This window comes from Equus przewalskii, chromosome 3, assembly GCF_037783145.1.
Source record: "Equus przewalskii isolate Varuska chromosome 3, EquPr2, whole genome shotgun sequence".
NCBI classification, from domain to species: Eukaryota; Metazoa; Chordata; class Mammalia; order Perissodactyla; family Equidae; genus Equus; species Equus przewalskii.
Window position 1 is genome coordinate 87,729,624 of NC_091833.1, and position 13,959 is coordinate 87,743,582.

Consider the following 13,959-nt stretch of genomic DNA (forward strand, 5'->3'; position numbering starts at 1 on the left):
TTCTGTGACTGTATTTCCCAAACCCCGTATTGAAACCCATGACCTGATGCTGACAACCAGTTAGAATACTTTAAACCGGGCACAACTATTTCCTATTTCCATTTTTTCAGTATCTTGCTGTCAAGTGGGCCAGGAATTTAGTTGTTGCAAATAAAGCTGATACATGTAATTCCTCTGAGGAAGTTGGCCAAAATACAGTCTCTTAAAATCTGAAAACTTTACTTTGACAAAATGCACGTAGAAGGCAGTCATTAAGTATTTGCCAAACGGGTGAATGCTTTTCTGTATTTGTGTTTTGAGGAAAACTGCAGGAATCTTACTGCTCAGAGATTTTCAAGCCACCATTGACTGTGAGCTGTGAGAGGTCTGGTCAGTGAGGACATTGACCAACTGTTTAGTCATTGATTTGAAGGTACTTTTTTGTTGTTAGTTTTGGCATTTCATTTTTTAAAAAAATAGTGATAAATTTGAGCAGACTTATTTGCACAAACAGGTAGCCCCATTTAATATTAAAAGAACTTTTCCCCCCTTTCCTGCATATTGCTATGATCTGAAAACATTATCCTATGGGCCACAAACTGAGTTTTTTATATACATTATATGTTTAATGTTATATGTATTTAATTATATCACTTAATCCTCACAATGATCTTAAGGTTTATAATGGATTATATTTCTCTCTTTTGTAGTTTGAAACTCTGCCTTAGAAAATAACAGGGACAGAATTTGAACCCAGATACCTCAGACTTCTTTGTTGTTTCCCCCCCCCCCCCTTTTTTGGTGAGGAAGATTGGCCCTGAGCTAACATCTGTTGCCAATCTTCCTCTTTTTTTTTCTTGAGGAAGATTGGCCCTGAGCTAACATCTGTGCCAGTCTTCCTCTGTTTTGTATGAGGGTTGCTGCCACAGCATAGCTTGAAAGTGGAGTAGGTCCATCCCTGGGATCCGAACCTGCAAACCTGGGCTGCTGAAGCAGAGCACGCCAGACTTAACCACTATGCCATGGTGCTAGCCCCTAAAGCTTCTCTTTTTAACTGCTGTTCTGTACCACACTGCTTATCAGTCCCCAGGCAGCTCCTGTGCATGGGAAAGAAGGGCATCTCCAATATATGTGAAGTTTTTGAGCAGACATAGAAAAATAGCGAATTAGCTCTTCTTTAGGTACTGTCTTAGCTACCTCTGGCTGCTATGGCAAAATACCACAGACTGAGTGGCTTAAACAACAAACATTTATTTCTCACAGTTCTGGAGGCTAGAAAGTCCAAGATCAAGGTGCCAGCAGAATTGGTGTCTGATGATAGCTCTCTTCGTGGTTTGCAGGCAGCTGCCTTCCTGCTGTATCCTCACATGACACAAGAGAGAATGAGGGCTCTGATCTCTTCCTCTTCTGATAAGGGCACTAATCCCGACATGGGGCTCCCCCCTCATGACCTCATCTAAACCTAATTACCTCCCAAAGGCCCTACCTCCAAATGCCATCGTATTGAGGATTAGGGCTTCAGCATACAAATTTGGGAGGGATGCGAGCATTCAATTCATAGGAGGTACATCCAAAGAGAGACTTTCTGTTCTTGTATATTTTTCAATGACTATCTCCAAGGTAAGATTCCTCATAGAAATTCCGTTTATCTGCTTTTTGTCATTAGAATCTTCTCTTTGATCTACATTTTTCCCATAAGCCTTTGACAGCCAAGGTTTTCTGTTAGGCTTCCTGGATATCCTAATAGACTATTTTAGCTTCTACAATTTTCCCTAACATGAAATCTCTGTGCCAAGTCTCTTTTGTTCTTTTAATCTCTGTTTTCTACCTTTTCCCCCAATGAAGAAACACATTTATTCTATTCATACTATGTTGTCTCTGCAATTTTGAAGCTAACCCACCTCAAGAACTTTCTGTGACCATCCTGCTTAGGTGGAGAGATCTAAATCTGCTTTCTTTCCTGGGATCCTGGGATCAGTGTTAACATGAAAGTTTTCCTGGACAGCAACTATTGGCTGTAGATAGTCCACACATGGTTCATCCTGCCCCACCATAACACAGAAAATAGTTGAAGTCTGGCTCCATTCTATGGATACTGCCATGCCTGTTTCCTTCACATGTTATCTTTGGTTTTCTTCTAATTATATTTGTTTTCACAAATGGTTTCCTTTTGGAGTAGCCAAAATCAGCATCAGTAGTACCACTGTATTCTCCAAATAAGTCAAGAAAAAACTGAGAGTAATTGTAAATTAGGCCTCTCTGTTTAAAGAATTCCATCCAAACAGTGAGATTCTCTTGTTTTACTAATTAAATGGTTTTTGAATTCTTCAAAGACTATAATTTACCCATCATAAGTGTTTAAATCTGACATACTAACTATGCATTCCAACACACTGGTTTGGAAAAAACACCAAGTCTGGGACTAGGAATGTGGTCATGATACTTTGGCGCCCCGTTATTCAGAGCCTGCAGTGTTGCCTGCTTGTGAACATGAAGATTGTAGGCGGGAACCCATAGAAGACCAGCCAAAAGAGCAAGATCCCAATGAATAATTCTTCTTAGTCTTGGTTGTGTTTCTGTGTGTGTGTGGGGGGCACTTACTTTAATTTTCTTAAAGCTGAAAGGGCTCCTGCCAGCACAGCATGAGCTAAGGGCTTTTTCGTTTCCTGCTTGAAAGTCATAGTATAGCTTCCACTCTTCTGGCTTCTCTTACCTAGGAAAAATCACTTATGAACCAACACAGCTTCCACATTGAACTGACAGTTTCTCTGTTTACCAACTGTATGTGAGTTGATTGATTTTCTAGAAACTTGTATAGCAGGACAGATTATACATTACCGTTTTTTATCATAGTCCCAAAGGGAAGCCTACTCCTCCTCCTAGTGACAGCTAAAGGGAGAGAGCTCTCTTTTAGTGCTGAAGGAAAACATCGGCTGTGTTGGTCTTAGAGACTGTTGAGTATCTACACCCATGGTCATTTTCATTTTCATTTTACTCTGAATTTGCTTCAGTTCAATTATGTAGTACCTCAACTCACTGGAGTATTTTGTAACCATTCAAAATTGTGGTTGTTTCACGCTAATGATATGTTCACTAAAATTAACAATACAAGATTTTGTAAAGTAGAGTGGAATTGTGATTAAGAATTTAGATATTGGAGTTAGTACTGGATATAAATTATCTAACCTCCCCCAAGCTCAAGTTTCTTCATCAGTAAAGTAGGCACCTGCCTCCCGCCAGTGGTTGTGAGGGTTAAATAAGACAAGTTAAAGTTCCTAGTGTAGTACTATCACATGCAAGTTCCCAGTAAATATTTGTTATTATAATAATTGTACTTATGTACATGTATTATGTGAATGTGCTACAGACTAGAAAAGAATACATGTTCATGATAATTGCGTTAGGGCAGTGAGTTAGTCCACATTAATTTCTAAGTATTCTGTAATGTTATTTTTGTTGTGTAATATGTGATATAAATTATAAGTTATTTGTTATAAATCACTTAAAATGTGATATAATTTGTAAATTTTAACATATTAAGATATATTTGTATTTAAATATATTTCAAATATCTTGAGAAAGTATTCCTATTTCACATTGATAAAACATATAGGTATCTGTTATGTATTGGTATGTGTTAGCATTAGAGGCAGGCAGACAAACGACCTTAACAGCAAACTGATGATTTGAGCATATGTAGAGAGCGTTGGTTCTGCAGTGGACTAAATACAACAGCTAAGTAGCGTGGCTCATACGCTCCAGCTGCAGTGGCTTTGTGGTTCCTCATCACCAACTCATGGGCCCGTTTTCACCTAGGGGCCTTTCCTAGTTGTTTATTCCGCCTGGAATGCCCACAATGCTGATCCCCTTGATCTTTGCTGTCATGTAGATAGCCCCTTAAGTGTTACTGCCTCTCTTGCCTAATTTAAAGTGGCTGCTGCCAATCATGCCATCCTATTTTTGGTCTCTGCGTGGCTCTCTGACATTTTTATAATATACTTGTTAATTGTCTGATTTCCCTCACAAGACTGTATGGTCTGTAAGAGTACAAACTTTGTCTTTTTCACACCATAGCCCCAGTGCCTGGAATTACCCTTGGCAAAAGTAGGCATTCAGTAAATATTTTGAATGAGTGAGTGAATAAATGATTGTTGTATTATAACTAGACAATTAATGAGCATCTCACATTTATAAACAAACATTTTTATATAGCTACACAAATATTTATGTTTTATCTCTTATCCCATGTGTATTTCTTAGGTATTTTTAACTTGATGTCATTATCAGCAGTATTCAGTGATTTATGGGCCAAATAGTAAATGTTTAAGGCTTGGGGGCTCTATGGCACCATCTCAACTCAGCTGTTGTAGTGAAAGCAACAATATGTAAATGAATGGATGTGGCTATGTTTCAGGAAAACTATTTATAAAAATAGGCCTCCAGCCTGCAGGTTGTAGTTTAGCGACTCCTGCTGTAGACTATAAACCCACTACAAGGGGGTGTGGTGAAACCCAGCCCTGGATAGTCACAGAGAGGAGAAAAAAGAACAGTGAGCATCTGGTAGACTCACACTGGAAAAGGAGGGCGGGACTGATGGAGGCATGAGGAAGGAGCTGGTGACATGGCCCTACATAGCAGTAGATTTGCGAGGAAATAGATGTATAAAGATTTTTGGGCTTTTTACATGGAAATCATGTAATTTATAGATATCACTGAGCTACAGGTAACCCGCAAGTCAGACCTTGAGACAAGAACAAATAGAACTATAGCCAAAAGGCAAGGCTGGCATTTTATTACATAACGTACAATGAACTGATAATTTATTGGTTGTTTATATCACAGCTATAGATTTTGGGATATGCTATATCATTGCTAAAGATTAAACCCAGGATAATTAATTGAGTAGGAAAGTTATTTTTGCTCCTTATTTGATATCTTAAGTGATTAGGTAGTTCTTCTTCAATCCAAAGACCTTTTTACCTAATAAATCGCTTTTTGTTTTCCCTTCTCTGCAATGCTACTTGGAAGTGGAAGAGTAATGGGGAAAAATATATGTGCTTATAAAAGTATAAGAACATCTCTAGAGAGATTCACGAGAAAACCGAGTGCTGGCAAGGCTGAGGGACAGGAGAAAATGGGAGATTTACCTTGCACAGAGTACCATTTTGTACTTTGGAATTTTTGTACTGTGTATACATCATTATTGGGACATAATAAATAAAACTTAAGTATATTCATTTTAAGAGACTTGTCAGTTCCATTTTGTGACCAAAGGGTCTAGTAGTCTTCTTTTCAATTTCTTTAGAATGTATATTTTTAAAGAGTTTTTGGGTTGATTTCTTGCATATTTAGAAAGGGCAGCATAATTTTATATTAATTAGGATCTGTTTTCCCATTCTAATTCAAATAGGACTACTTTTAGTGGTACACCAAAGCAAGCCTGATCATCTTAGAAAACAATTTAAAAAGTGATTTGTTTAGTTAATTTCAATAATTGTTTAGATGAGGTCATAATTTGTGTGGCACAGGAGTAATAATAGCTAACATTTCTTGGGTTGATTCTACATGTCACATGCATCTCTATTTTAATCCTCATTAGTACTCAATTATAGGTAATATTATCCCCACTTTACCAGATGAGCAAACTAAAGCTTGGATGTGTTAAAGAACTTGCCTAAGGTCTTGAAAATACAGGAAGTTGCAGAGACAGACTTTAAATTGAAGTCTGTCTTTCTGCAGAGCCTATGCTTAACCAGCTAAGTAAGCATGACTGCTCTGTAATTGCTTCCCCAAACAATTGCAGGTGACGAGTTACTGCTTTAATGGAGAGAAGGGGTGTCATTATAAAGTAATGAGGCTGAATTGAAAAGTCGCATGCTCCTTATTCTCTTTACTATGTAGTCATCTCTATTTTAAGATTTATAAGATTATCATTTCTAAACATCCTCAAAGCCCTCAGCATTGGGTGAACATTCATAAAAGGATGATGTATGTTTATTGATAGGTAGGTTTTTTCTGTTTAATTTTCTTTATAAAATTGATTATCACATGGCTCTAAAATTATGTAACAAGATGAACATTGAAATCTTTAGCTCCCATCTCTGTCAGAGTCTGCTCTACTCCTCCATCCTACCCTCAACCCCTGTGGTAGCCATTTTTATTAGTTTCTTGTTTATTCACCCACTGTTGATGAAGATGCAAGCAAAGAGGAAAAAAAATTATGTTCCTTCCTTTCAAAGGTGCATTTTCTACAATATAATCTCTTGTTTATCTGTTTCTAACTTTCATTGAGAAAAAAAATCTCATTAACAAAGTTTACTCTCTTTCTAGTAGCTTTCCTCTACAGTTTAGCACTTTTCCTTTGGAAAGTCTAAAACGTGTGGCAGCAGGACTGTCTGTCCTTAGTTTAAATAGGTGAATCGCACTAGATCACAGTATATTTGAAAATTATTTTGAGTAGAACAAAATCCCCCAAAACTGAACAGCCCCTCAACGTATTCTGTGTTTGTGTCTGATTTTGAAGGTACAATTTATATGTGGTAGCATTCACTAAAAAACAAAACATTTTTCTGATAACTAGTATCCATTTTTGGTTAAGTCCAGTGGCTAACTTTCCTTTTTTCTTATTCATTGTAGTTGAGGCAGTCCCAGTCCTACTGCACAGACACAGAATGTCTTCAGGAATGTAAGTAACAATGGGACAGGAGGAGGCTTGGCGTTGGGGGCAGAATTAGAGGCCAGATGACTGTGAAGATGAGACAGAAATTATTCTTACAGGTTGCTTTTTAAGGAAATGGTTCTCAGTAATATATTTCCTACTTAAATAATTTTTTAACTTAAAAAATTGGGTTTTTTTCCTGCCTCAAAAACAAACCCTATTCATTGAAGAAAATTATAAAATCACAAATAAACAAAAAAGAAAAGGAAAAACTTCCAGAATACTAAAAGATAACCACTGTTGACAACTTGGTATAAACGGTTCCAGACCTTTTTCTTGGCAAATTTATGTGTAACAAGCCACTTTTGTCTGGTTGAACTGGAACATTGAGACTGCCAGTACAAACCCTCCTCCCTTTCCATAGCATCTGTTTGCGTCCATCGGTAGCTGTGAGAACTTCTGAGTGAAGGAAGAAGGACATTCTGTCCCAAGGTTTGGAAGCTTTGGGAGCCTGTGGAGTCTTTCCTTTGGCTCCAACATTAGCATTTTCAAGAGGGCCTGGGCAGAGGGGAGGTTTCTCCCTGTGGCTTTCTGGACAGTGGTGATGGTAAAGTGAGAATCAAAGCAGGAAGATGGGTCCTGCATGGTGAGTGTAGCTGACAAACTTGGCATCCATGATGTGAAGCCACCTTTTTCAAGACAGAAATAACTTGAGGGATACTTTGAGGGCAAATAATAACAAACATTTAAGCCAGTTCAGTCTTGTGCTGTAATAATTTGACTGTAAGAATGGAAATGTGACATTCACAGGATGGTGAAGCCCGGCACAATTAGATTTCATTTACACTTAGAAAAAGGGGATCACTTTGTATGTGTTGTTTTTCACTACTGTATTATGAATATGTCAATATATATTTATCTTAAAAATATTTACTGACTAAATAATAATCCATTATGGAAATGCACCAGTGTTTAAATAATTCCCTTTTGTTGGAATCTTAGTTTGCCAATATATTTCTTGCTATTATAAATAATACTTGAACAAATATCCTTTGCACATTTTAAGGCTTTTGACATATTGCCAAATTGCATTTATTAAAAGGCTAGTTGCTAATACTTAACATCTCTGGGGCTGAGCTCCACTTTATTATATATATGAAACTAAAACAAAACACAGTAATGTACCATTATAAAGGGGCTTGTTATTACATTATTAATTATTGTTATTACTGTGTGAACTAGGCACCCCCCCATCAAATTCTGTAAATAAAAAACCTTACAGAAATAGGAGCTAGTACAGTGCCTAGCCTAAAGTAGAAATTTTGTCAGAACGTAGTCCATTGGTGCAAAAGGACAATAATTATATGCCTTTGGACAAGAAGGTAATGGTAATGTGCAGACACTGTAGCAGGTTGTTGGGATGATGGTTGGTGGTTACTTTGCTCCAGATTTCTTTATTTTCCTTCCTCAGTATCATTCATCTACAGTGTGGGCATCCAAGTGTGCCCATCTACAGTGTGCCCTCTGATAAGTAGCTCAAGTTTTTGCCTCAGCCAGGTAAACTAAAACCTGTTCTCCTAGTTGAAAATAATCTTTTTGAACTCCATATGGGAGAACAAGTGTTTATTACATTTGTGGTATTTGTGACCCTTTAACCAGCCCCACCTGTAAACCAAATATACTCCTATTTCTGTGAGTGAAATTTTACTTCCTTAATCCAAATGTAAGGCAAAGCTCTAGAGCTTGAATATTAATTTAGTCATGTTGGCCAGTTTTTTTCCCCTAGTTCTTTTCGCATTTGGTAGAAATCTGACAGCCATTTCTTTAAATGGTTTAAGCAGTTGTTACCTTTGGGTGATAGAATTACTTTTCTCTGTATTCTGAATTTCCCCAATGAGCTTTATGCTGTTTTCATAAAATATATATTAATCAAGAGTTCCCATGGCCCCCTTCTCAGGTTCAATAATTTGCTAGAATCACTCACAGCACTCAGGAACACAGTTTACTTACTATTACCAGTTTATTATGAAGGATACAACTCAAGAACAGTCAAATGGAAGAGATGCATAGGGCAAGGTATCGGGGGAAGGACTGTGCAGAGCTTCCATGCCCTCTCTGGGTGTGCCACCCTCCCAGCACCTCCATGTATTCACCAATCAGGAAGGCCTCTGAACCCCATTGTTGAGGGGTTTTATGGAGGTTCTATTCCATAGGCATGAATGGGTAAATCTTTGGCAATTGGTGATTAACTCCATCTCCAGCCCCTCTCCTTTCCCTGGAAGTCAAGGAGTAGAGCTGAAAGTTCCAGCTCTCTATCACATGGTCAAACTCTGTCAACCAGCCCCTATCCTGAAGCTATCTAGGGGCTCACCAAGAGTCACCTCATTAGCATAAACTCAGGTATGGTTGAAAGAGGTTTATTATGAATAACAAAAGATGTTCTTTTCACCCCTGCCACTCAGGAAGTTCCAAGGGTTTTAGGAGCTTTGTGCCAGGAACCAAGATGAAAACCAAATATATGTATTTCTTATTGTATTGCGATATCACAGTACACATTGTGCCTGCCATGGTGTGTTGCATGTATTGGAGATGAATTTAATTGAATATGGAGCTCATTACTTCATGTGGTAGCAGAATCTAGTTGCAGTCTGTTAGCAGATCTAGTTGCTGCGTGATTCTTTATGTCGAGCTAAATTCCACTTCCTTGTGATGTCTGCCCATAGTTTTGTTCTCTAGAGCAGTATAAAACAAGTCTGCTCACTCTTCTGAAAGACTGCGTTTCAAGTAAAGAGTTGTATGGAAACCAGCTCTATTTCTAACTTAATTTTGGAGTAAATCAGCTTGAAAATGGGTAGTTGTACTGAGGATATTGTAATTACTGTATATAACCCAAAAATCACAGGGTTAAAGTCTATTGGTGCATTATGCACTTTCACTGCTGTTTTATTTCTACTTTTTCCACTGAAAACATATATAAGCTTATAGAAATCAGCCCTCAGGATCTGCCAGCTGTTAGAGTCTCCCTCTCTGCTCTTTAATCTTCCTGGTGTCCAGCTAAGTTAATAGCTTCATCATGAATATTCCATTTGGCATCTTATTTGTACTACTCATCTTTTCTTGTAACCAAAGACTGAATTCTTAAGCAAAATGGAACTCTGTATTCTGGTGTACAAAGTCCTTTTACATTTTCATGATTGGACTTCTTTCCAGACCATAGAGTAATATGTATTTACCCTCTTAAGGCAAATAAGTTCCAGGCAGTGAGAGAACAGATTGTATATTCCTCATGTGATTGTGCCCCTTAGTATTAATAAGTGCCAAAAAGTTATGACAATAAGAATCACAGTGGCCAGATCATTTAAAGGCCCATTCACCTCTCTCTATTGACTTTTTAAAATCGCTGCTCCTAATATTTGTTTGTATTGGCTGCATGCAGTATCAGAGTGTTTGAGTAGCCCACCTATTCTGAGACTCATGAAAAAGTGGGTCTTGTCATAGGGGCTGTGAATAATCCCAGAAAGCTTACAGTGACCCCATTCATCCCTGTTCCTGAATATTTCAAGAAGTCTAAGTCAGTTCAGGTGCCCAGTACCTCCAACTCCAAGATATTTTAGGCCTATGTTTTTTGTTTAATTCCATTCATTTAATTTTTTGCCTATGGTTCAAAAATCGAGTTAATTAATGTACAGTGAAAAGTTATCTTCCTTCTCATATTCTCCCATCTACCCAGATCATATCTCTAGGCATTATAGTCATGCACCGAATAATGTTGTTTCACCAATGACAGACTGCACATACACTGGTGGTCCCATAAGATTAGTAGCATATAGCCTAGGTGTGTAGTAGGCTGTACCATCTAGGTTTGTGCAAGTACACTCTATGATGTTTACACAATGGTAAAATTACCTAATAACGCATTTCTCAGAATGTATCCCCATCATTAAGCAACATATTAGCCTTCTGTGTATCTTTCCTGAATTCCCATATGCGTGTACAAGCAGAATACACATTATTTGCCCTCCCTTCTGTATATACACTTTTTTTCATCTCCTTTTGTTTCTGTCACAAAATAGCATATCTCATGGAGACTTACTTCCCTCAACATTCTTTATAGCTTCATAATATTCTGTTACACGGATATACCATAATTTATTATTCAGATACTCTTGGCAGATATTTAGGTTTGTTTCCAGTTTTTTTTAATTCAGAATTTGTCCCATACTTTCGTTCTTCCCTTCTAGTACCTAGGATGAATTTATCTTTCTTTTTTATTTAAAAAAATTTTTTTAATTGAGATTCATAATAATTTGCATCATTGTAAAATTTCAGTTGTACATTATTTCTTGTCTGCCACCACACAAGTGCTCTGCTTGACCCCCTGTGCCCACCCCCCACCCTGTTTCCAATTTTTTGTTAATAACCTTGTACAATATGCTCATGTGAAAGTACATTCTAAAGCCAATCTTAATTTGTGGGACTGCTGTAATGAGAAAAACATTGACTATGATCCAGAGGTTTGACTTTAATTGGTTCAGTTATTATCCTTTACCTTGAGATGGGCCTTGAGTTATTGGAGAAGAGGAGAAATGATCTTATCAAACCTTGGAGGTCAGGAAAACTATATCCATTTAGCCTTTAAGTAGAGAAATTCTATTGCATACTACTACCCTTCAGAAATTGTAGAGGCATTCTTCACTTCTTTTTTTTCCTCCTCCCACCACCAGTCCAGTCAGTCCCTGGGTGTTGTTTCTTCCATCGTATTGTATTTGACCCTTTTCCATTCCACTTCACCATCTTATCCAGCCTGGTATTCACACCAGGATCTATCTGCACTCAGTCTTTTCTGTGCTCTAGTTGATCCTAAGACTGGTAATGGCTAATGTTTATTGAATAATGTTTATTGTATACCAGGCGCTGTGCTCAACTGCTTTTCATGTACTGACCATTTTGATCTTCACAACTACTCTAAGAAATGATGGTAATATTTCCATTTCACAGAGGCACAGAGATTATATAGCTAAGAGGTGACAGAGTCAAACAGCTATGAGGTGGTCTCAGTTCTTAAAAAGTTAATGACCTAATTAGGAGAAATAGGAAACTATTCCTTCAAACCGGAAGTGCTGCCCTAGTCCAGGGAAGACAGAGGAGAGAGTGGGTGGACGAAACGGAGATTTTTACAGAAGAGAGAGGGATGTAGGATATAGGTGAATAAATGGAGGTTAGTTGTAAGAACATGCCAGACAGAAAAATAATGAGTACTGCAGAAGGACTGAGTTTGCCAAGTTGGCAAATGCTGTCAGCCAAACTAGCATTGATCTATTACATCAGATTCCTTTGGAAAGCTTTTAAAATATTGTTGCTATCTGACCCCACCCCTCAGCTGCTCCTGAGTTAGATGGTTTGAGGCAGGGCCTTAGAATCGGTGGTGTTGATATCATCACAGGCTATTCTGATGTGAACACTGACTAAAGAAAGAAGAAGGTATCGGGTTGACTAGAGCAGAGGATGCATTTTCTGAGAAATGGTCAGAGTTAATATTGATGAATATTGATGAGTTAGGGCCAGATCATATGTGGAAAGGCCAGGCTGAAGAGTTCCGAGTTGAAACAGTAGGCAGTGGAGAGTGAGTCACTGGGTTGGTCAGCAGAGATGTGTTAAGAGCAGTGTTTTCAGCAGACTTTTCTAGCAGCAATATGCAGGAAGGAAAGGCTGCAATAGGAACCAAGCTAGGAAACAGTTACAGGGAACTAAGAATCATATTATCACTATGGAGTCTTAAAAAGGAGTGGGCATTTTGTCAGGACTGCTTTGCCTAGAAATATGAATTACTGAATTTTCAACCTGAGGCTTAACTCTCTGAAGCTTCAGGATCTTTTACTTGCAAAGAATATCAAAAAGTTAAGAGATGGGGGCAGCCCTGTGGCCGAGTGATTAAGTTTGTGCACTCTGCTTTGAGGGCCCAGGGTTTGCAGGGTCAGATCCTGGGCACGGATGTACATACTGTTTGTCAGGCCATGCTATGGCAGGGTCCCACATACAAAATAGGGGAAGAATGGCACAGATGTTAGCTCAGAGCCAATCTTCCTCAACAAAACAAAACAAAACAAAAAAAAGGTTTGAGAGATAATGCCTGGTTCGAGGTAACCACTCAAGTTTTAGCTATTATTTAGTAATAAAATTAACAGATAGTATTTGCTCTTTTGAAAAACATCACCCTTGCAACAGTGTAGAGAGGACAGAATCAGAGGAGGCAAGAGCAAGTATGTGGAGATCAGTTAAGGGGCCATCGCAATAGACCAGACAAGAGGTGATGGTAGCTTGAACAAGTGTAGGAGTGGAGCTAGAAGTAGACAGATTTGAGTGATATTTAGGAAGTAAAATGTACAGAAACGTCCTGATAGATTAAGTAAAGGTCATTGGGAGAGAACAAAAGGTGTTTTCGTAGGTTTCTGGCCTAGGCAGCAGGATGAATGGAGACCCAGTTTGGTGGGGCATGAAGACTGGGCAGGGGGAGATGCTCATTATTTTAGTTTGGGATACTGGGTATATTAAGTGGATTTGGTTATTTGTATTTTTAAGAAGCTGTCGATTGGCTCTAATGTATAGCACAGTTTAAGAACTGTTGATGCTTCGAAGACCAAAAAAAATAGAAAAGTATTGTTGTAGATAGATAGTTGGATATTTGGGTGTGGAGTTCAGAGGAGTCAGGGCTGGGTATAAATTTAGATGTGATCTGGATATAGAAGGTAAATGAAGCCAAAGGTGAGGATGATTGTGTATAGAGCAAGAGGAGAAGGGAACCTAAAATTGACCATGAGGAATTCCAAATTTTAAAAGCCAGGAAGAGGAAAATGAGCATGTAAAGGAGTGGCTAAGTGTTAGAAAGGAAATCAGGCAGTGGTAATGGCACAGAAGATATGTGGCACACATCATTTCAAGGGATGAAAGTGTTTTTAAAAGGAAAGGATGATCATGGAAAAAGTGGACTAAAAATTACCCATTAGACTTAGCAGCAGGGAGGTGTCATAGGTGACCTTTTGAAGAGCTGTTTGAGTGATGATGGAGGTGGACACCAACCAGAGGAGTGAATGGGAGGCAGAGAAATGAAGACAGTAAATGTAGACAGCTCTCAAGATGTTAGGTTTAAAAGTTGGACAGGGAAAGGGGTTGAGGGAGGGATCTTTTTTCCCCAGTAAGTGATCATGGGATGGCTGCAGTGGAGAAGGGGGTGTTGAATACACAAGAGAGAGAGGATACTGGACAGATCTCTGCAAGAACAATGGGATCCAAAACTCAAGTGGAGAAACTGGTCTTAGTTATGA

At 38.4% G+C, this 13,959-nt stretch overlaps 1 protein-coding gene across 2 annotated transcripts in view; it reads left to right on the plus strand.

The window, feature by feature from the left end:
• The window catches only part of SMIM14 (small integral membrane protein 14), a 59,827-nt gene that overhangs the window by 38,944 nt on the left and 6,924 nt on the right, over positions 1–13,959 (plus strand). The window contains exon 3 of one of the 2 annotated variants that reach the window (XM_008532872.2): positions 6,616–6,664. The exons of the other annotated variant lie outside the window; for it this stretch is intronic. Within the exon in view, the coding sequence (XP_008531094.1) occupies positions 6,616–6,664 (49 nt within the window). The remainder of the gene's footprint in view (positions 1–6,615; positions 6,665–13,959) is intronic. 2 annotated transcript variants of the gene reach the window in all.